Raw genomic sequence first — 20616 nt, forward strand, 5'->3', positions numbered from 1 at the left:
CCGCTGACGAAAATCAGAAATCTTACCTTTTTTTCTTCGTTTCACGATTGTTTTGTTCAAACAATTTTATTCATTAGAATCCTTCAAATGAAGAGTTCCTCTCTCTCTTTGTCTGTCCTCTCATACATCTCTTCGTTGAGAATCCTATCAACGTCCACGCTTCCTTCATCCACTTCCTCTTCCTCCCACAACACATCATCCGATTGGCTTTACGAGATGACGTAAAATCCGTGCGTCAAAGTGAGTTTGACAATGCTTTTTTCGATCGAAAATTTGTAATTTATTTTAGTTATTGATTATAACACTGAACTGAGAGAGGGTGAACTGAGACGGGTACGAGGCTAGAGGGGGGCAGTGGTGGTCTCGGCTTTACGAGATGACGTAAAATCCGTGCGTCGGCTTCACGAGATGACGTAAAATCCGTGCGTCGGCTCTACGAGATGACGTAAAATCCGTGCGTCAAAGTGAGTTTGACAATGCTTTTTTCGATCGAAAATTTGTAATTTATTTTATTCAATTCAATTTCAATTCAATTTATTTGGCAAGAAAAAGCACCAGGCTAAGGGCCATGTAACAAGACACAAAAAAAAAAAAAAAAAAAAAAAGTTATTGATTATAACACGCACCCCCAACTATTGGAATTAATTATATAGCAAAAATCTGCGTGTTATATTCGAGTAATTACGGTAAATGCTTTGCTCCTTAGTTAGACCAAACAACAGGAACGTCGAATCCTTTTGGACTGCTGGGATGTGGAGAAGAACCTTCGTCTCTACATGACCTTCATTTGTTTTGAGAGCTAAAACTTCTATTGTAACTAGGGTCCTTTACTATTGACTTCTCACTCCTATTTTCCCAACCCTCCCTTGAGAGCTGAGACGTCCATTGTAACTATGGTCCTTGAAGCTAAAACAGGGAAAAGATGCGTGTAACGTGAGAATGAACCTGGACAGAGACGAGTCGATTCGATTCTCTCTTGCAAGAATTTCACAGAGGATTGCCCCATCTCTTTATTTGTGCGGGCATTTGAGAATGCCTATTGGTGAACTTATCATACCACTACTAGGATCCAAGGGTGAAGAGATCATCCTGCCTTTAACTTCCCCAGTAGCCACTAAGTGCTACTCACTGACTATCACTCATTCCTTCATCTATGCTCCAAAGTGCCCTGTCAACTTGATGGGCCAGGACCTTATAAAGATGTGTCCTGTCCAGATGGACAACAACTCCAAGACTCGCCTGCAAGGCACCACCAAGCAACTGCCCCAATCTTTGCTGTGTGGGATAGACTGGCCAGTTGGCTTAATAATTGTTTGTTCATGTCGCGCCATGTGGCCAAACTCGCTTTACAATTGTTTGTTAAGATCGTGAAATGTAAGATAGACTGGCCAAACTGGCTTTACAATTGTTTGTTAAGATCGTGGAATGTAAGATAGGCTAACTAGCTGGCTTTGCAATTGTTTGTTAGATCGTGGAATGTAAGATAGGCTAACTAGCTGGCTTTGCAATTGTTTTTCAAGATCATGGAATGTAAGATAGGCTAATTAGCTGGCTTTGCAATTGTTTGCTTGTATTGTGCGATGTGGCCAACTAGCTTAATAATTGTTTGTTCGAATCGCGCGATGTAAGATAGGCTGCGGCAGTTTGTGTGAGCTATAAAAATATCGTGTTTGCATACAACTTAGCCCTGCAAATGCCTAACCATATCAGCCTAAAGTTTTGGTTACATAAACTTTGTCCTACATCACTGTCTTAGAAATATTTCCCTGTTTTCCTATATAAAGACTGACCCACTTTTCATTCGGAGAGAGAGTTGCAAAGGACACCACGCTGAGCGCTTCACCACTGTTAGAGCTCTCTCTCCATCTTGCAGTCTGGTAATAAACCTATTTCCTTTAATCTGATCTCACTTTTTCTGTGCCTATTCCTGAAGTTGTATTACAGATCTATCAGCTGACATCTACTGGGCTCGCATTGACACCGACTCCGACGGCTGGAAACAAGCCGAACACTACTGGCCTTTGTGACTGCCCTGGGTACGGCATCTACGTACATATGATTTGGTTTCTGACTGGTTGCATTGGACGCTCTACTATGATAGGCAAGGTAATGAGGTCTATACTTATTCGTTACAAACAATTTAAGGACACACTTGGCAAATACATTGTGGCGATTTGTCTGATGAACAATTAAAATGGTACATGAAGGATAACCCACCAGATCTCCCCATGTCACCATCTCATCCACATGTTTCCATGATGATATCTCCTCACTCAGCTAAAGACCTTGGGCCCTTTGTATGAGAATACATGTTGGCTGAGGATTGGAAACCCACCATAACTCAATCGTTGTTTTATTCTCCATTTCTTGATGTTTATTGTGTCCAATCTGAAAAAGTCAAACCATGGTTCATTTTGGAGCAGACTGTTGGAAGACACCATGGTTGTGAAACAATGGACAGTGACATGGCCTCAATGGTTCTCGCTGACCTGCCGGACACAATTTGTTCCGTTACTCCTACAGACATGGGCTTGTGTAACGTTGCTTTTGCACTTTTCACATGACTTCCAATCCGGTGCATGTCGAAAGCAATTTTTATAATTCAACTGTTCATTTCAGTAAATACTACAATGACATTGAAAAATACATTTTTTAAAAGGTACTTAGTCAAGTGAAAACAACAGTGGCTGAGGAGGCCAATCACATTTTTGGATTATTATTCATTAAAAAAGCAATACCTTTTGTCACTTTTACTGAACCAAGATGCCTCTTGAATTGGATGAAGTTAACCTGCTTCCTACCTTGGCGTCTTGTGGAGCTTGGCAGTCTTGGTATTTGTCTCCTTGACTGCCCCCCTCAGGTCAGTGGTGTGCTCCTGGATTAGCTTTGGCATATGGCCAATTCATTCCAATTTGGTCTCAATCGTGGAAGCCTATTGACAAGGACAACGTTTAAAATGTTAAGACAATTAGAAAAACAAGCACTTTTTAATCAGTGCTTTTTTGATGAAAATGTTGACCATAATTCTTGCTGTACTTTTATTCTTGACAATGAAACTAACCTTCAGAACAATGTTGCTTGACCTCCAGGAACGGTGGGCCACTAAAAAAGCAAACGTGCGGGGTCTCTTTTAAGGTGCTCAGTCAGCTTGATGTCTGCCATCTATAGAAGTAATGGCATGATGAACATTTTGATGGAGAACATTGCAACGGTACAAAGTGGGTTAAGGATGACACATTGAGTTTTTTTTCTTGTAAATGTACTCGTTCTCTAGGCATCCTTGACCACCTTGCACACCACCAAGGACTTCAAGAGGAAGATTTGTCTATTTTTTCCCATGCTCAAGGCTATTCTTGAATCCCAGACCTTGAATGAATCCTGCAGGAGCAGCTCTTCTTGTGACTCAATGCATTCATCAAAACCTGAAGGGGGAGAGATGAGTGACATGTAAGCAAACTGGACTTGATTCGTGAGCAAATGTTTTGCCATCTTGTCATCATGTTCAGTTACCTTCCAGCATGGAGAGATGCATGGCATCATTGGCATTCTTGGGAATGCCAAGAGTTATATCCAGGGCTTTTTTGAGCTGCTCTTGCCCTTCTTCAGAGCATTGCAGCGGATTTTTAAATAAGCCAACAGACGCTTACAATGGCTGCGAGACACTGTTCTCACAGAATAACGAGAATTTACTGTATATAGGTATTGTTATATGCTCCGTTTGTGTTACATCTTTTGGACCCAATTGCAGTGAAGCAGGCAAGGAGAAGGAAGTAGTACTCAAACGAATCTTTAATAACTTAAACCGGAGGCAATAGACTAACAAAAGACATGGCGTCAAATAACAAAACAAAACCTGACTAGGGGAGACACGGGAAAGCGAGGAACGAGGAGCGCCACGTTGGATCGAGGAAAATGTGGAAACATGGCATGGTAATCAGCAGACGATCCAACAATGACAAAGCAGTCAGTGGGGTTATAATAGACTGACATGTGTTGACGAGACAATTAGGAACACCTGGGAAACACAAGAGGGAGGAAGGATACACCAGGGGCGGAGACACGACAGCTGAACACAATGGGCAATCACTCAGACAGGAAACCAGGCGGGAAAAAGCATAACAAAACCAAGCAACCCTAACAGTTTGTCTGTTGTGTACTAAAGGAAGTTTAAGATTACATCCATGTTCGTTTCAGTGAGCTGTTTATGTTTTGTTTCATTATGTTAGGGGACCTTCATGAGACAAAATAAAAGGTGATGTTGAATTAATTTCTTTCTAATGGGGTTCAGGTTTACGGAAGCTGATCGCACTCAACTTGAAAATGAAATAAAATAAAGTCCTGGCCGTTTTTCAAATTAATTCATCTTTGGTGTTGTTGTTTTTAAAGTATTTTTTTCTTCGTTTTTCAAATTAATTTATTGTCTGATGGTTTTTTTTCTATGTTTTTCAAAATGTATTTTTGGCGTTATGTTTTTGAATTATTTTTTTCTTGTTTTTTTTAAATTATTTATTTATTTTTTCCTCAGAAAAAAAATACATTCAAAAATCGAGCAGACAGCAGTTATCGACATATTTGGAAGTCTCGCGTGGACTGCGTCCCCCAAATTCTAGACAGGAGTACCCGTGCTCGCGTACACACCTACCTCCATTCAGCACAATCAAGTTTTATCCAGATATTTGGCAAAGACAGTGCGAGACAGCCCAGTCATCAAGTCACCTTAATGACAAGTACGCTTCTAAGTTTCCTCTCGTATAGAATTTGAAACCCCTCTTCTTGGCCACTCTGTAGTCAAACATTCATTTGGAAGGAAAACTTAAAGCATCACACAACAAATCAACACAGGCGCAAATAACTTTTTAAACATTCAGTAAGAGAGCATTTTTTTTGCTCAGTTTATTGCCAATGTTTTATTCCTAAGGATAGGAATTTCTTTTCTTGTATTTAGATGTAGCTTTTCGATTGTTTTCACTTTTTTTACCTGTCTTGTTCAGTTGTTTTTTTAACTGGTACTGCATTTTCTTTTTGTTGAGAACATGCTCTCAAAGTGTATGAAACTAGAATACAATTAAACACTTGTTGTTAATATTAGAAATAGATGACAAAAAGAAAAATGGACTATATGTAATGAAATAAAAATGCATTTTCCTATTTGACAATTTTCTGTTCCTTTTTCACAATGAATTTTAGGCCTTACCTGACATGTTTCGCTGTATTACTTCCGCCTTCATCAGAATGTCAAGGCATTTGCGGGACGTGTTTCAAAAAAACCAATTCGTTTTTATCACATTCTGATCTTGTGAAAATGATGCGATCAGGCCCGATGTCTGATCAATTCCGATCGGATTTTTGATCAGGAGGCATACCTCGGAAGAATATGAGAAAAGGTAACTTTTACAGAATTAATAATTTTCAAGAACCATTTTTCACAGCAATGGTAGCACTTGGAAGCGGGGTAGTTTGCTTCTACAAAAAAAGAACTGATGTGAGTAACAGAGAATGGTTTCGATCGATTGACCTCTGGGTTATGGGCCCAGCACGCTTCCGCTGCGCCACTCTGCTTCTAATCACTTTACACTTCACAAGCTAACTCACAAAATTAATCAATCAAATCGAAGCAGATATACTGAGGGCACGTGGGTATTCCCACCTGCTGACAGAGTTCTTGAGGACCACCAGTGCAAGAACCTCGGCCGGGGACTGGCATAGCCTTGGTTAGTCCTGCTATTCACAGAGTCATCCATTATGCATTTAAAAATTTCCATTCCAATGAAAAACGCTGTACGAGACATTCGGCGCCGGGATTTACAAAACAAGATACCATGTTGAATTTAATCTTGCACTTTAGCTAATAATACCCCACCAATGAGTCACTACCTTATCGTGGTGGTGGGGTTTGTGTGTCCCGGTGGTGGGGTTTGTCAGTCCCAGTGACCCTTGGAGCAATGTTGTCCGGGGCCTTGCTCCCATGGCAAACTGGTCTGATGTGAGGGATCAGACGAATAATGGCTCAGAAGGGCTCTTATGATGAGCAACATTATTGGACGACATCTTCCCTCACCTGGACGCGGGTCACCGGGGCCCCACTCTGGAGCCAGGCCTGGAGGAGGGGAGTGATGGCAGGCGCCTGGTAGCCAGGCCTAGACCCATGGGGCCCGGCCGGGCACAGCCCGGAGAGGCGACGTGGATTCCCCCTCTCATGGGCTAACCACCTGTGAGAGGGGCCAAAGAAGGCAATCCCCGGCTGCAGAAACTATCTCTTGGGGCGTGGAATGTCACCTCTCTGGTTGGGAAAGAGCCTGAGCGTGAGGTTGAGAAATTCCGGATCAACATAATTTGGCTCACCTCTACACACAGCTTGGGTTCCGTTACCACTCCTATCGAGGGGGGTTGGACACTCTTCCGCTCTGGAGTTGCCCGCTGGACGAAAGGGTAGCATTCCTCCATCTTCGGGTGGGCGGACGGCACCTGATTGTTGTTTGTGTGCATGCACCAAACAGCAGTTCAGATTACCTTCCCCTTTTGGAGTCCTTGGAGGGGGTGCTGGAGAGTGCTCCTTATGGGGACTCCCTTGTTCTGCTGGGGGGACTTCAATGCTCACGTGGACAATGAAAGTAAGACCTGGAGGGTGTGATTGGGGAGAACGCCCCCCCTGATCGAAACCCGAGTGGTGTTCTATTGTTGGATTTCTGCGCTCGTAGTGGATTGACAATAATGAACAGCATGTTCAAGCAAAAGGGTGTCCAAATGTGCACTTGGCACCAGGACACCAGCATGTCTTGGATACTCGGGTAAAGAGAGGGACGGAGCTGTCAACCGATCACAACCTGGTGGTGAGTTGGCTCCGATGTGGGGGCAGATGCCAGTGCAGCCCGGGAGACCTAAACGTTTTGTTCCCCTATTACAGGGGTGTCCAAACTATTCCACAAAGGGCCGCAGTGGGTGCGGGTTTTCATTCCAACCCATCAAGATGACACCTTTTCACCAATCGGGTGTCCTACAAGTGCAATCAGTGGATTGCAGTCAGGTGCTTCTTGTTTTCTGCAGAAATCTCATTGGTCAAAGTGTCTGTGCTGGATCGGTTGGAACAAAAACCTGCACCCACAGCGGCCCTCGAGGACCGGTTTGGCCACCCCTGCCCTATTAGAAAGACTTTCAATTCCCACTCGCCGCTCCCCGCTCGACCTCACCTGTCCGAACTCCCCGCTCGACCTCGCCCGTCCGAGCTCCCCGCTCGACCTTTCCCGTCTGAGCTCCCCGTTCGACCTTGCCCGTCCAAGCTCCCCGCATCACAGTGCCGACTGGCCCGCCAGTCGCACCCGAGCCAATGCTAGCACATTGCTGTTTAGCTCAGTTAGTCAGAGTGTGGTGCTAAAACGCCAAAGTCATGGGTTCGACTGCTGAACGGGCACGACCTCTTTAGTGCACAGGTGTCAAAGTGGCAGCCCGGGGAACAAATCTGGCCTGCTGCATCATTTTGTGCGGCCCGAGAAAGTAAATCATGAGTGCCGACTTTCTGTTTTAGGATCAAATTCAAATGATTATAGATGTACATTACATTTCCTGATTTTCCCCTTTTTAAAATCAATCATTGCAATTTTTTAATCAGTTTTTTTTCTTTTGTGTTTTTAGTTTAAATTTACAAATATTTTCCGTTTTCCACTTTAAAAAATTATTTAGTTTCCATTTGAAATAAAATACATGATTAAAAGACATTTTCCAATACTAGTAAGAAAAAAAGCTCAAATAAACATTGCTTTAGATCAGGGGTCCCCAAACTTTTTCCTGTGAGGGCCACATAACTTTTCCCTTCTCTGATGGGGGGCCGGTGTCAGTTTGTAACAGAAAAAGTGTGACGATCGTAGGGGAGCTTAATTTTTTTTTATTGTTTTCCAGAAAGCCACACAACCAAATAACCCTTTCGAGGTTCTTTACAGAAAAAAAGTCAGGAAACATATAATAACACTATTAATGAAATAAATAATAACTAAATAACCCTCTCTGAGTTCGTCACAGAAAAAACAGGAAATAAATAACACTATTTATGAAATAAATAATAACTAAATAACTCTCTCTGGGTTCTTCATTAAAAAAAAGCCATGGAACATTAACTTTCTGTTGTGCCATGCACAATCTTCTCCCTTTGCTCTGAAGTTTATGCACGACACCACAACCGTCATTACAGAATCCCACGTCAACATTTTGCAGCACAGTGCTTGCTGGTGAATTTGGCAGTGGACTCGTAGCGGGGCGGTGAGACCCCTTTTTTCCAACTCCCGGTTCATGCGTCCCATTATTAGACCGCAAGTTTCGGCCACCATGCTAGGAGCCCCGTCAGTCGTGATGCTAGCTTTGACCAAACCAGGTCCAACTTCTCCATGGTTTGGCACACTTTGTCAAAAATATCCTCTCCCGTTGTAGTCCCTTTGAGACTTTGGAGGGCTGCCAGATCCTCGCATATCTCAAAGTTTGCGCTAACTCCACGAATAAAAATGAGCAGTTGCGCTGTGTCTTGCACGTCCGTGCTTTCATCCAGTGCTAATGAAAAAAAGTCAAATTATTTCGTCTTCTGCTGCAGCTGGGCATATACATTACTCCCGATTTCTTCAACGCGTCTCGTGATTGTACTCGCCGACAGACTTACGGCATTAAATGCATCTTTCTTCTCGGGACACACTTCCTCCACGACAACATCCATACATTTCTTAAAAAACTCTCCGTCAGTGAAAGGCCGTCAGTGAAAGGCTTACCGTTGCTTGCTATCAGTTTAGCAACCCGAAAGCTTGCCCGAACGGATGCCTGCTTCAGCCGAGCTTGACGTAGAAATGTAGTCTGCTGAGATAATAGAACAACTTTTCGCTTTGAGAGTTTGTCTGCTCGTATTTGGCCTTGCACGCTATCGTACTTGTCTTTGTGACGGGATTCATAGTGCCGGCGAAGATTGTATTCTTTGAATACTGCCACCGTCTCTTGACAGATGAGACAAACAGCCTTTTCTTTGCATTGAACAAAAAAATAATCATTTGTCCACTGCAGGTTAAATACCCTGCATTCTGAATCAATTTTTCTCTTAACTAACCTTTTCGCCATTATTCCGTTCTCAAACAGGTTCAGGTTGCACAGTTTTTATATGCTTGAATAGCATCGCAATAGCGATGGTACCAGGGCTCCGCCCTCACCTGCGATCGTCCAGATGTCTCGCTAACACTGCTCATGCATGCAACGGCGCGTGTCACCAAAGAACCAATGCGAAGGCCCGCTTCACTGGGATGATTTGTGGGCTCAGCAGGGGTGCAATGAACCAAACACAAGATTAAAACGTCCCAGTCTTCAAGGCCAAATAGGAAAAAAATCCGATAGCGTCTCTGGTATTGTTCAGAGGGCCGGTCCAAATGTGCCGGCGGGCCGTATCCGGCCCGCGGGCCGTAGTTTGGTGACCCCTGCTGTACACAATAATTAAGACTCTGTAAATCACAAGTTATCAAAGAAGCGCATTTTAAAGAAATAATATTAGAAAATTAGCAAGTTCTCAAAGCTGTTTTGAAACCCAAAAGGAAAAGTTTGTTTTTTTCTTTTATTTATATTATTCCCTTAACCGGGATCAACCTATAGATGTAAATTATATGTCTTGATTTTCTCATTTTTAATGAATTTTTGCAATTTTTCCATCAATTCTTTTCTTTTTGTGTTTTAGTACAATAAGTATTTTGTAAAATGTAAAAATAACTATATAAAAATATTTTCTGTTTACCACTTTAATTTTGAACTTAAAAAAATATTTGGTTTCCATTTGAAATGAAAAAGAAATGATTAAAATACATATTCCCTTACTAAGAAAAAAAGCTCAAATAAACATTGTTTTAGATCTATAAAAAATGTAAAATGCAAGGCTTGTCATTCAGTTATTTAAATCCGATTTAATATATATATATATATATATATATATATATATATATATATATATATATATATATATATATATATATATATATATATATATATATATATATATATATATATATACAGTGGTACCTCGTCACACGACCGCTCGACATACAAAATTCTCGTCTTACGGCGGAAATTTCGCTCGAATAATTCGCCCGTCATGCGATCAAAATTTCGTGATGCGACCAAGCTTTTTTGCATATCTTTCGTGTATAACAATATCTACGAGCACTGAACGATTAATTCAGACGAGTTTTTCGTCCTACGCATCGACCAGGAAACGCACAACGCGCATGCGCGGGCAAAAAGAGGGCTTTCTGGGTAATGAAGTATACTCGTGCACACAACGCCGATAGGCAATGGCACTCTTTCTCAGAATGAAACTTCATTACCCACAATCAATACGTGGGTAAGCTCAGCTGTTGCATTTCCTGTTATTTTTATTATCTAATACGAGGAGTATTATATTACTTCTCGTTCGCTGCTCCTAAGAACATCAGCGGCACTGGCTCGCAATTCCCTCTTTGTAATATTTCTGGTCGCAACTCTCTCTCTCTCATAGGCGCTGTTCAAAGCGGTTGCAACCAGAGCCATTTCAACGAAGGAGTTGCGAGCCGGTCTTTATGAGCAGCGGAGCGATTGCTAAAATGTACTACAAGACTATTTCTCGTTGGCAAGTGGTCGTGGGTTATCCTATTGTGAGGACATTTGTGTGAATCATTTTCGGAATACAGACGCTCCCCTACTTACGAACATACGACTTACGAACAACGGTACATACAAACATGTCTGCAAATTGCGTTTATGTCGAAAAATGTTCGTAAGTTCGATTTTGTATTTTTTTCCGAGTAGTGCTTCTTTCCGCCGCTAATACACCTGGCGCTGTGAGGGCTCAGCTCACCCGGCATCTACCTTCTTCGTTGCAATGCGGAAGTGCGTGAACGTATCTCCAGTGCGCAAAGAACCTTTTTCATTTGTATCATTAAATATCTCGCGCATCCATTATTGAATATGGTTGGGAAAAAGCGAAAGGCTTCTATTGAGGGAGTTGCAAGGAAGAGGCAAGCCATTTCATTTGAAACGAGTGACAATAATAACGAAGCTTGATGCCCGTGAGAGTGGTGAGCGTTGCACATATACAACTTGAATCGTTCGACCATCAGTACCATTTATAAACAGAAAGATCGAGCCGCAGGACCCAAATATTGAACGTTGCACAAAGTTTGCAAATCAATTGAATGATGCCATACAGTGCTACCGCATCATTTATGATGAAAAAAAGAAGAAAACTGTGCAATCGTCATTAGGTCGCTTCTTTTGGCCAGTTTCTAATACATAAATCTATCTCTCTCTCTACAGTACTGTACATATTCTCTCCATTTTATTAAAAAAAAAATTTTTCAGTACAAACCAATGCGTGTTACTTATACAAGCCTTAAACATACAAATGCACTTATATAAACCTTCAATATACTTATATAGGCCTTAAACATAAATTATAATACAAAATATAGCACTAAATCAACTTACAAACAAATTCATCTCTCTCTCTCTCTCTCTCTATACATACACAGTACTGTACATATTCTCTCCATTTTATTAAATGTTTTTTTCAGTACAAACCAATGCATGTTACTTATACAAGCCTTAAACATACAAATGCACTTATATAAACCTTATACCAATATACTTATATAGGCCTTAAACATAAATTGTAATACAAAATATAGCACTGAATCAACTTACAAATTCAACTTATGAACAATCGCTCGGAACCTAACTCGTTCGTAAGTAGGGGAGCGTCTGTATTTTGAAGGGAATACCTAGTACAACAGCAAACAGCCCATCGATAGCGAACGTGAGGGTGGAGGCGTGGCAAACCGCCAACCCGGAAAACGAAGGTAACAAAAGATTACAACAAAATTAGATTTCAGTTTTGTGTAAAGTTATATTAAACGTATGTTTGAGTGTCTGTATATATTAATCCAAGTTAATTTAAATTTGTTTGTTCCGTTTACGAGTGCGTTGTCGTGGGAAAAAAACGAACCCCCCCCCACGCCCCCAAACGTCTCTGTCTCCCGTCGGCGAAATCTGCCCAATTTTAGTTAGATTAAACACATTTTATTACTATTAAACTACTAGTTATGTGTTACTTTGTTAATAGATGGCGAATTAGAAGAAATAAAACATTTTTTCCAATCCAATATCCTGTTTTGGGTGTTTTTTCAGAGAGTTGGAACGAATTAATGTGTTTCCCATTCATTTCAATGGGAAACGTCCGCTGGAGTTACGAGAATCTCATCATACGATCTCAGTCCCGGAACGGATTAAGATCGTATGTCGAGGTACCACTGTATATATATATGTATATGTATGTATGTATGTGTGTATGTGTGTATGTGTGTATTTGTATGTATGTGTGTATGTGTATGTATGTGTGTATGTGTATGTATGTGTGTATGTGTGTGTATGTGTGTGTATGTGTGTGTATGTGTGTGTATGTGTGTGTATGTGTGTGTATGTGTGTGTATGTGTGTGTATGTGTGTGTATATGTGTGTGTATGTGTGTGTGTGTATGTGTGTGTGTGTATGTGTGTGTGTGTGTATGTGTGTATGTGTGTGTGTGTGTATGTGTGTATGTGTGTATGTGTGTGTATGTGTGTATGTGTGTATGTGTGTATGTGTGTATGTGTGTATGTGAAGAATGTAGTTTACAAAGCTAATAGAAAATTCTGAAGATTAAATGAAATAAAACAAAATTTGACTTGTTTTTCTCTTTTTCAAACAGAGACAAATTCACAGCAGACAAATTATATCAACATGATTCAAAAATGACGGGGGATTCTCGTCATTTTTGCCAATTAATAGATAACATACACCCACACGTTTGTTTCTTTTAAGTCTTATGAATAAATCCTTGGCAACAAACTTAGTATTATGAATTAATAAGTATTTTTAACCAATGTGTTGAACCACAAATTGAGCAAAGAAAGGGCTTTTCGCCACTGCGGGTTGTTAAGTCTTCTTTTCAGGTTACTTTCTGAGAAAATGTTGGAAAATTAACTGCACCTGGAAAAGGTTTTTGAATTGTGTAGCTTTTTAATTGGGCTGTAGTAGCGAATCTGTGGCCACAGACTGAGCAGGAAGACATTTTTCTCCAGTGTGGGTTAATAAGTGTTTTTTTAAGCTTCTCCTTTGGGAAAATGTTTGACCACAAACTGAACACGAAAATTGTTTTTTCACCAGTGTGGGTTCTTATGTGGGTTTTTATCGTTCCCTTATCTGCAAATGTTTTACCACAAACTGAACACGAAAATGACCAGCGTGGATTCTTGTGTTTTTGGAAATCTTGCTTTTGAGAAAAGGCTTTACCACAAACTGCACACGAGAATGGCTTTTAACCTGTGTGTGTTCTTGCATGAATAATTAAGAATACCTTCCGTGTGAATCTTTGACCACAAACTGAACACGAAAATGGTTTTTCACCAGTGTGGGTTCTTGTGTGCGTTTTTAAGTGTTGCTTTTGAGAAAAGGCTTTACCGCAAACTGAACATGAAAATGGTTTTTCACCAGTGTGGGTTCTTGTGTGTATTTGTAAAACTGTCTCATGAGAAAAGGCTTTACAACAAACTGAACACGAAAATGGTTTTTCACCAGTGTGGGTTCTTGTGTGCCTTTTTAAGGTTCCCTTCTCTGTAAATCTTTTACCACAAACTGAGCATGAAAATGGTTTGTCACCTGTGTGTGTTCTTGCATGAATTATTAAGTTTCCCTTCTGTGTGAATGTTTGACCACAAAGTGAACACGAAAATGGTTTTTCACCAGTGTGGATTCTTGTGTGTTTTTGTAAATGTGGCTTCCGAGAAAAGGCTTTACCGCAAACTGAACACGAAAATGGTTTTTCACCCGAGTGTGTTCTCGTGTGCCTTTTTAAGTTTTGCTGGTGTGTAAATCTCTGACCACAAACTGAACACGAAAATGGTTTTTCACCAGTGTGGGTTCTTGTGTGCCTTTTTAAGTTTTGCTTGTGTGTAAATCTTTTACCACAAACTGAACACGAAAATAGTTTTTCACCAGTGTGGGTTCTTGTGTGCCTTTTTAAGGTTCTCTTCTCTGTAAATCGTTTACCACAAACTGAACACGAAAATGGTTTTTCACCAGTGTGGGTTCTTATGTGGGCTTTTAACGTTTCCCTTTCTGTAAATGTTTTACCACAAACTGAACACGAAAATGGTTTTTCACCAGTGTGTGTTCTTGCATGAATAATTAAGGTTCCCTTCTCTGTAAATCTTTTACCACAAACTGAGCATGAAAATGGTTTGTCACCTGTGTGTGTTCTTGCATGACTAATTAACTGATCCTTCCGTGTGAATGTTTGATCACAAAGTGAACACGAAACTAGTTTTTCACCAGTGTGGGTTCTTGTGTGTATTTTTAAGCTTCCTTTCTGTGTAAATCTTTTACCGCAAACTGAGCATGAAAATGGTTTGTCACCTGTGTGTGTTCTTGCATGACTAATTAAGTGATCCTTCCGTGTGAATGTTTGACCACAAACTGAACACGAAAATGGTTTTTCACCAGTGTGGGTTCTTGTGTGTTTTTTTAAGCTTCCTTTCTCTTTAAATCTTTTACCACAAACTGTACACGAAAATGGTTTGTCACCTGTGTGTGTTCTTGCATGACTAATTAAGTTTCCCTTGTGTGTAAATGTTTTACCACAAACTGTACATGATAAGGGTTTCTCCCCAGTGTGGCTCCTCATATGTGCTTTCAAAGTAGACTTTTTCCCAAAGGTTTTTCCACACTGAGAGCATTTCCAGAGTTTGCCGTCCTTAAGACCTTCATTGTCATAAAGCAAGTCTTCGGTATCTGATAACGGAGCAATTAAATTGTCTGCTTGCTCTTCTGCTGAGCTGCCGTTCGGAGTCTCCGCCCCTCTGCCGGCCACGCCCAGATCATCTTCACTCTTGAAAGGCTCACCAGTTGACACGGTGACATCTTCTTCCTCCTTTTTGATTTGCTGTTGAGGGAACTCTGGCTCCTCCTCTTTAATTTGGGGTAACTTTAAGGTGTGTGCAGGCTCCGCCCCTCTGCTGGTCACGCCCAGATCCTCTTCTCTCTTCAGGAATTCACCAAGTGACCAGGTGACATCATCTTCCTCCTTGATTGGAAGTCGCTCGTCTCTCATTTGTTGTTGAGAGAACTCTGGCTCCTCCCCTTTGATTTGGGGGAGCTCGAGTTCCTTTTTAAGGCCAGCAGACTTTTTCCCATCAGGACCAAGATATTCTCTGAAACCTGCAAATACACAAAAATAAATGATATGTTTCATAATCTGTCTATCTAACAAGAAGTCCTTTAGGTTAGACTGGGAATGTAAAGTCTTATACTTATACCGGTGGTGGTTAGACTGGGAATGTAAAGTCTTATACTTATATCGGCGGTGGCTAGGCTCGTAACATGACATTAACTTGAAATTTAACTGAAATCAACTCAAATGACTATACACACCCACACATATTTGACCACCCGGAACCATCTCAAAAAGCTCGTATCTCCAATTTGTCTCATATCTCAAGGAAAAAAAATGCTCGGAATTTAGCTCGTTTCTCAAATTTCCCGTAAATTGGGACACTCGTATGTCAATGTATTCCTGTAATATGCTGGCTGCCACAGCAAATGTTCAATTATTTACGTAATAATTAAAGCACTTGCGGGTGACCCACATTGTAATCAACAGTTTGAGGAAAACAGAGTTCACCTTCAAAATTAAAGTACAATTAAGAGCACACCTACACATTTCAATGTTTAAAAATGTTTTGTTTTATTAAACCCAAAGGATTCTTTAATCTCATCTCATTTTCTGAACCGCTTTATCCTCATCAGAGTCGGGGGGGGGGGGGGGGGGGGGCGTGGAGCCTATCCCAGCTAACTTTCACATTTTTATGAATTTATAATTTAAAAAAAAAAATCCAGTGCTGAGTCCTAGTAGCAAGCGGAAGACATGGGAGTTAATTCCGCTTGAAAATTTATTTAAAAAATAAACATTTTCCCCAGAAAAATCTGCGATGTAGTGAAATGCTGAGGGATTACTGTACTTGAATATGCAATTGCAGCGCACAAAAAAGCACTTCTACAATTACCATTAAGCCTTAATGATGAAGGGAATATATAGATATAAAAATGGACCCACCTTCTATTCTGTGAAGGACAACTTTTGCATGGATTATTTTGCAAAATGTCGAGTTTTCCTCGTGGAACTTTGCTGCTCTTTTCCCACACGTAAATTCTGATGGAGACGCCATTGATAGCTGCTAGCTAGGCTAAGTTAAAGAGGGCGCAAAGCTTCAAAATTCTTCGACGACTTGAAGAGTTGATCCTTTGATATATGCTAACAGGCTGAGCTAAAGTAGGCCGCAAAGCTTTAACGAGGTCTTGAAAATGATTTTGGCTGATATTTAAGGTCATAAAGTAGCTTATGCTAGACACGTCGGGGACCCATAGGTTAAGCTAGGTGGCGAAAACTGCGCATGCGCGGTGGTTGCGTCACTTCCTTCGATTTATAAATGTAAGAGAGTCGGAAATAGGAAATAATTAATCTTCAAATGTTCTGACGTGTGGTTTGAGCAATAATTGTTTGCGCAGGTTTTAATTAAATTGAAAATTAAATTAAACATAAATAACTTGAAGATTGCGTCTCAAAAGGAGGCTTCGCAAAACGCGCATGCGCAGAGAAAAATCGTCCTTGATAATGGAGCTGTTGCTGTTTGGCCGATTGGCATCACGGGAGAAGTAGTTCTTCAATGAAACGGTTTGAACTCGCAGGAATCAGTCTCTTATTTAGGTAACGCTCTCTTGTGGTCAGGAGAAAATTTGTTTAATTTTAATTTCAGTATTCGTGGACATTATACACAATAATTAAGACACTGTCAATCACAAGTTATCGAAGAAGCGCAGAAATTATATGAGAAAATTTGCAATTTCTCAAAGGTGTCTTAAACCCAAAAGGAAAAGTTTGTTTTTTCTTTTATTAACATTATTCCCTCAATCTGGACCAACCACTAGATGTAAATTATATTTCTTGATTTTCCCATTTTTAACGAATATTTGCATTTTTTTCATCCTTATTTTTTCTTTTTGTGTTTTAGTTCAATGAGTATTTAGTAAAATGTAAAAATAACTATATAAAAATGTTTTCTGTTTTCCACTTTAATTTTGAACATAAAAACATATTTCGTTTCCTTTTGAAATTAAATGATTAAAAGACATCTTCCCTCTGTAAGAAAAAAAGCTAAAATAAACATAGATTTAGATCTATAAAAAATGTAAAATGCAAGGCTTGTCATTCAGTTCTTTGTTCATTTGGAATTAATAGGTAATGAAGCTATAATTTAAATTGTGCCATACTGTTTGGACCAAGTGCACTTTCCCCCAGTCTTCCTGTCGGGGCCAGTCAATTGTCTTCATAACTATGGACTGAACAGGACAACAAGTTCCAGGCCAGACGGATGATCTACAAGGGAGGGAGGGAGGGAGGGAGGGAGGGAGGGATTGGGAGGGAGGGAGGGAGGGAGGGAGGGAGAGAGGGAGTGGGAGGGAGGGAGCGGGAGAGAGCAAGAGAGCGAGAGAGAGAGATTAAATCGGATTTAAAGAACTGGATATAAAGCCTTAAATATTTTTCATAGATCTAAAACAATGTTTATTTGAGCTTTTATTTTCAATAAGGGAATAATCATTTGTTGAAAATATTTCTATATAGTTATTTTTACATTTTACAAAATACTTATTGAACTAAAACACAAAAGAACAAAATTGGAGGGAAAAATTGCAAATATTCGTTAAAAATGGGAAAATTAAGACATAATTTAAATCTAGTGGTTGGTCCGGATTAAGCGAATAATGTAAATAAAAGAAAAAACAAACTTTTCCTTTTGGGTTTAAGACACCTTTGAGAAATTGCTATTTTTCTGATATAATTTCTTAAAATGTGCTTCTCCGATAACTTTTGATTGACAGTGTCTTAAATATTGTGTACAGCAGGGGTCCCCAAACTTTTTCTTGTGAGGGCCACATAACTTTTCCCTTCTCTGATGGGGGGCCGGTGTCAGTTTGTAACAGAAAAAGCCATGGAACATTAACTTTCTGTTGTGCCATGCACAATCTTCTCCCTTTGCTCTGAAGTTTATGCACGACACCACAACCGTCATTACAGAATCCCACGTCAACATTTTGCAACACAGTGCTTGGTGGTGAATTTGGCAGTGGACTCGTAGCGGGGCGGTGAGACCCATTTTTTCCAACTCCCGGTTCATGCGTCCCATTATTAGACCGCAAGTTTCGGCCACCATGCTAGGAGCCCCGTCAGTCGTGATGCAAGCTAGCTTTGACCAGTCCAGGTCCAACTTCTCCATGGTTTGGCACACTTTGTCAAAAATATCCTCTCCCGTTATAGTCCCTTTGAAACTTTGGAGGGCTGCCAGATCCTCGCAAATCTCAAAGTTTGCGCTAACTCCACGAATACAAATGAGCATTTGCGCTGTGTCTTGCACGTCCGTGCTTTCATCCAGTGCTAATGAAAAAAAGTCAAATTATTTCGTCTTCTGCTGCAGCTGGGCATATACATTACTCCCGATTTCTTCAACGCGTCTGGTCATTGTACTCACCGACAGACTTACGGCATTAAATGCATCTTTCTTCTCGGGACACACCTCCTCCGCGACAGTATCCATACATTTCTTAACAAACTCTCCGTCAGTGAAAGGCTTACCGCTGCTTGCTATCAATTTAGCAACCCAAAAGCTGGCCCGAACGGATGCCTGGTTCTGCTAAGATAGTAGTCCACTTTTTCGCTTTGAGAGTTTGTCTGCTCGTATTTGGCCTTGCAATCTATCGTACTTGTCTTTGTGACGGGATTCATAGTGTCGGCAAAGATTGTATTCTTTGAATACCGCCACCGTCTCTTGACAAATGAGACAAACAGCCTTTTCTTTGCATTGAACAAAAAAATAATCGTTTGTCCACTCCAGGTTAAATATCCTGCATTCTGAATCAATTTTTCTCTCACCTAACTTTTTCGCCATTATTCCGTTCTCAAACAGGTTGTAGTTTTAATATGCTTGAATAGTCCGCGATGGTCCCAGGGCTCCGCCCTCACCTGCGATCGTCCAGATGTCTCGGTAACACTGCTCGTGCATGCAACGGTGGACGTGCCCGCATGCATCAAAGGGAAACACTCTCCCCGCGCGTGTCGCCAAAGAAGCAATGCGAAGCCCCGCTTCACTGGGATGATTTGTGGGCTCAGCAGGGGTGCAATGAAACAAACACAAGATTAAAATGTCCCAGTCTTCAAGGCCAAATAGGAAAAAAAATCCGATAGCGTCTCTGGTATTGTTCAGAGGGCCGGTCCAAATGTGCCAGCGGGCCGCATCCCAAAAAAAAAAAAAAAAAAAAAAAAAATTCAAAAAAAAAAAAAAAAAAATTCCGATAGCGTCTCTGGTATTGTTCAGAGGGCCGGTCCAAATGTGCCGGCAGGCCGTATCCGGCCCGCGGGCCGTAGTTTGGTGACCCCTGGTGTAGTAGTTTGAAATGAATAATACCCCAATCTAGTATTTTTTTGCAAACATTTAACATTACATTCCCTTTGTAGTTTGTCTATCATCTCCTATAAAACTTTCTTACTCAATGTTTTTCCAATAGTTACACATAAAATAAAAATCTACCAATAATCCCCTTCAACATCAAAAAGATAAAAACAATTTACCATTAATTTCAGACATGAAGTTACCGTATTTTCACACCTGTAGAAAGAAAACAATCTTTTATAAATTAATTTGTCCAACTGTTCAAATTAATGTATTCATTTTCCTCTTAGTTTTAAATCTTGGCAAATAACGCTTCTCTTTTGTGTCACCTTTGAATTTGGAAGGCTGATTTTGTCAACAAAAAGACCCCAAAAGTATTTTTCACCAAAAAGAGAGCTTTATTGGAACTACCAAAAAGATGACCCGTTAAATCGGTTTAAAAAGTGATTCATCTTATAATATGACAAAAGTATAAGGACATTGTACTACTTATTTATTTTGAGCAAATTCATTTCTTTCACACCATATTTCTACTAATGTTTCTTAGATCCTATATTCAATATATCAATTATTTTCATTAAAATGTATCATGTTTGAATAACACTATTCTTATTGGATTTGCTAGCAAATCAATAGACAAAAACTATATTTTTTCAAATTTCTTAGGCATGCCTTTACTGTGAAAACATTTTCCATATTATTTAGATCACATTATTGATTATTTACTTTGTAATTTCCTAATGTAGGCTCTACTATTTCGGATAGAATTGTGAAGTAAGTAAAATCTTCAACGACACTCAATTTTCTTATACAGTAATACCTTGACATATAAGTGTTCCAACATACGAGAAATTTGAGATACGAGGAAAATTCTGAGCAATTTTTTTGCCTAGAGATACAAGACAAATTTGAGATATGAGCATTCCAGATGGTTCCCAATTGTGAGTCGGTAGTAAATTAGAACAAATTTTGGTGGGTTTTTATAGGATGGAAATTGATTAATTTGTATTGTGTTCATTTCTATGGGAAGATTGACTTGAGATACGAGTAAATTGACATAGCTCGATCCCGCAGTAAGCTCGTATCTTAAGGTATT

General features: G+C 40.2%; 1 protein-coding gene and 1 long non-coding RNA gene across 4 annotated transcripts; both read right to left on the reverse strand.

Annotated features, from left to right (window-relative positions):
- Nucleotides 1-2004: 2004 nt before the first annotated feature.
- Nucleotides 2005-9890, reverse strand: LOC144065660 (uncharacterized). 3 transcript variants are annotated; one of them, XR_013297241.1, is made up of 5 exons: nucleotides 6059-9890; nucleotides 3367-5978; nucleotides 3062-3162; nucleotides 2802-2932; nucleotides 2005-2388 (listed from the first exon to the last, which is right to left on the reverse strand). It is a non-coding gene; the product is annotated as an uncharacterized LOC144065660 (long non-coding RNA). The 3 variants fall into 3 exon arrangements; XR_013297242.1 differs by having other exon boundaries at nucleotides 3264-5978; XR_013297240.1 differs by having other exon boundaries at nucleotides 3062-5978.
- Nucleotides 9891-11521: 1631 nt separating this feature from the next.
- LOC144065535 (uncharacterized) lies at nucleotides 11522-16444 on the reverse strand. The gene is made up of 2 exons (XM_077588481.1): nucleotides 16133-16444; nucleotides 11522-15237 (listed from the first exon to the last, which is right to left on the reverse strand). Exons 1-2 carry the CDS (start codon nucleotides 16242-16244, stop codon nucleotides 13340-13342), a joined length of 2010 nt encoding a protein of 669 aa, XP_077444607.1. The 5' UTR covers nucleotides 16245-16444; the 3' UTR covers nucleotides 11522-13339.
- Between the last annotated feature and the right edge of the window lie 4172 nt (nucleotides 16445-20616).

The sequence above is a fragment of the Stigmatopora argus genome, chromosome 20, assembly GCF_051989625.1.
Source record: "Stigmatopora argus isolate UIUO_Sarg chromosome 20, RoL_Sarg_1.0, whole genome shotgun sequence".
NCBI classification, from domain to species: Eukaryota; Metazoa; Chordata; class Actinopteri; order Syngnathiformes; family Syngnathidae; genus Stigmatopora; species Stigmatopora argus.

What these genes read in the sequence shown, in the direction of transcription:
- LOC144065535 (XM_077588481.1), bottom strand. Translation starts at nt 16,244, where the DNA reads ATGGCGTCTCCATCAGAATTTACGTGTGGGAAAAGAGCAGCAAAGTTC. An exon ending in TGTCCTTCACAGAATAGAAG is followed by an intron (nt 15,238 to 16,132) that starts GTGGGTCCATTT and finishes GTGTATTTGCAG; the next exon opens with GTTTCAGAGAATATCTTGGT.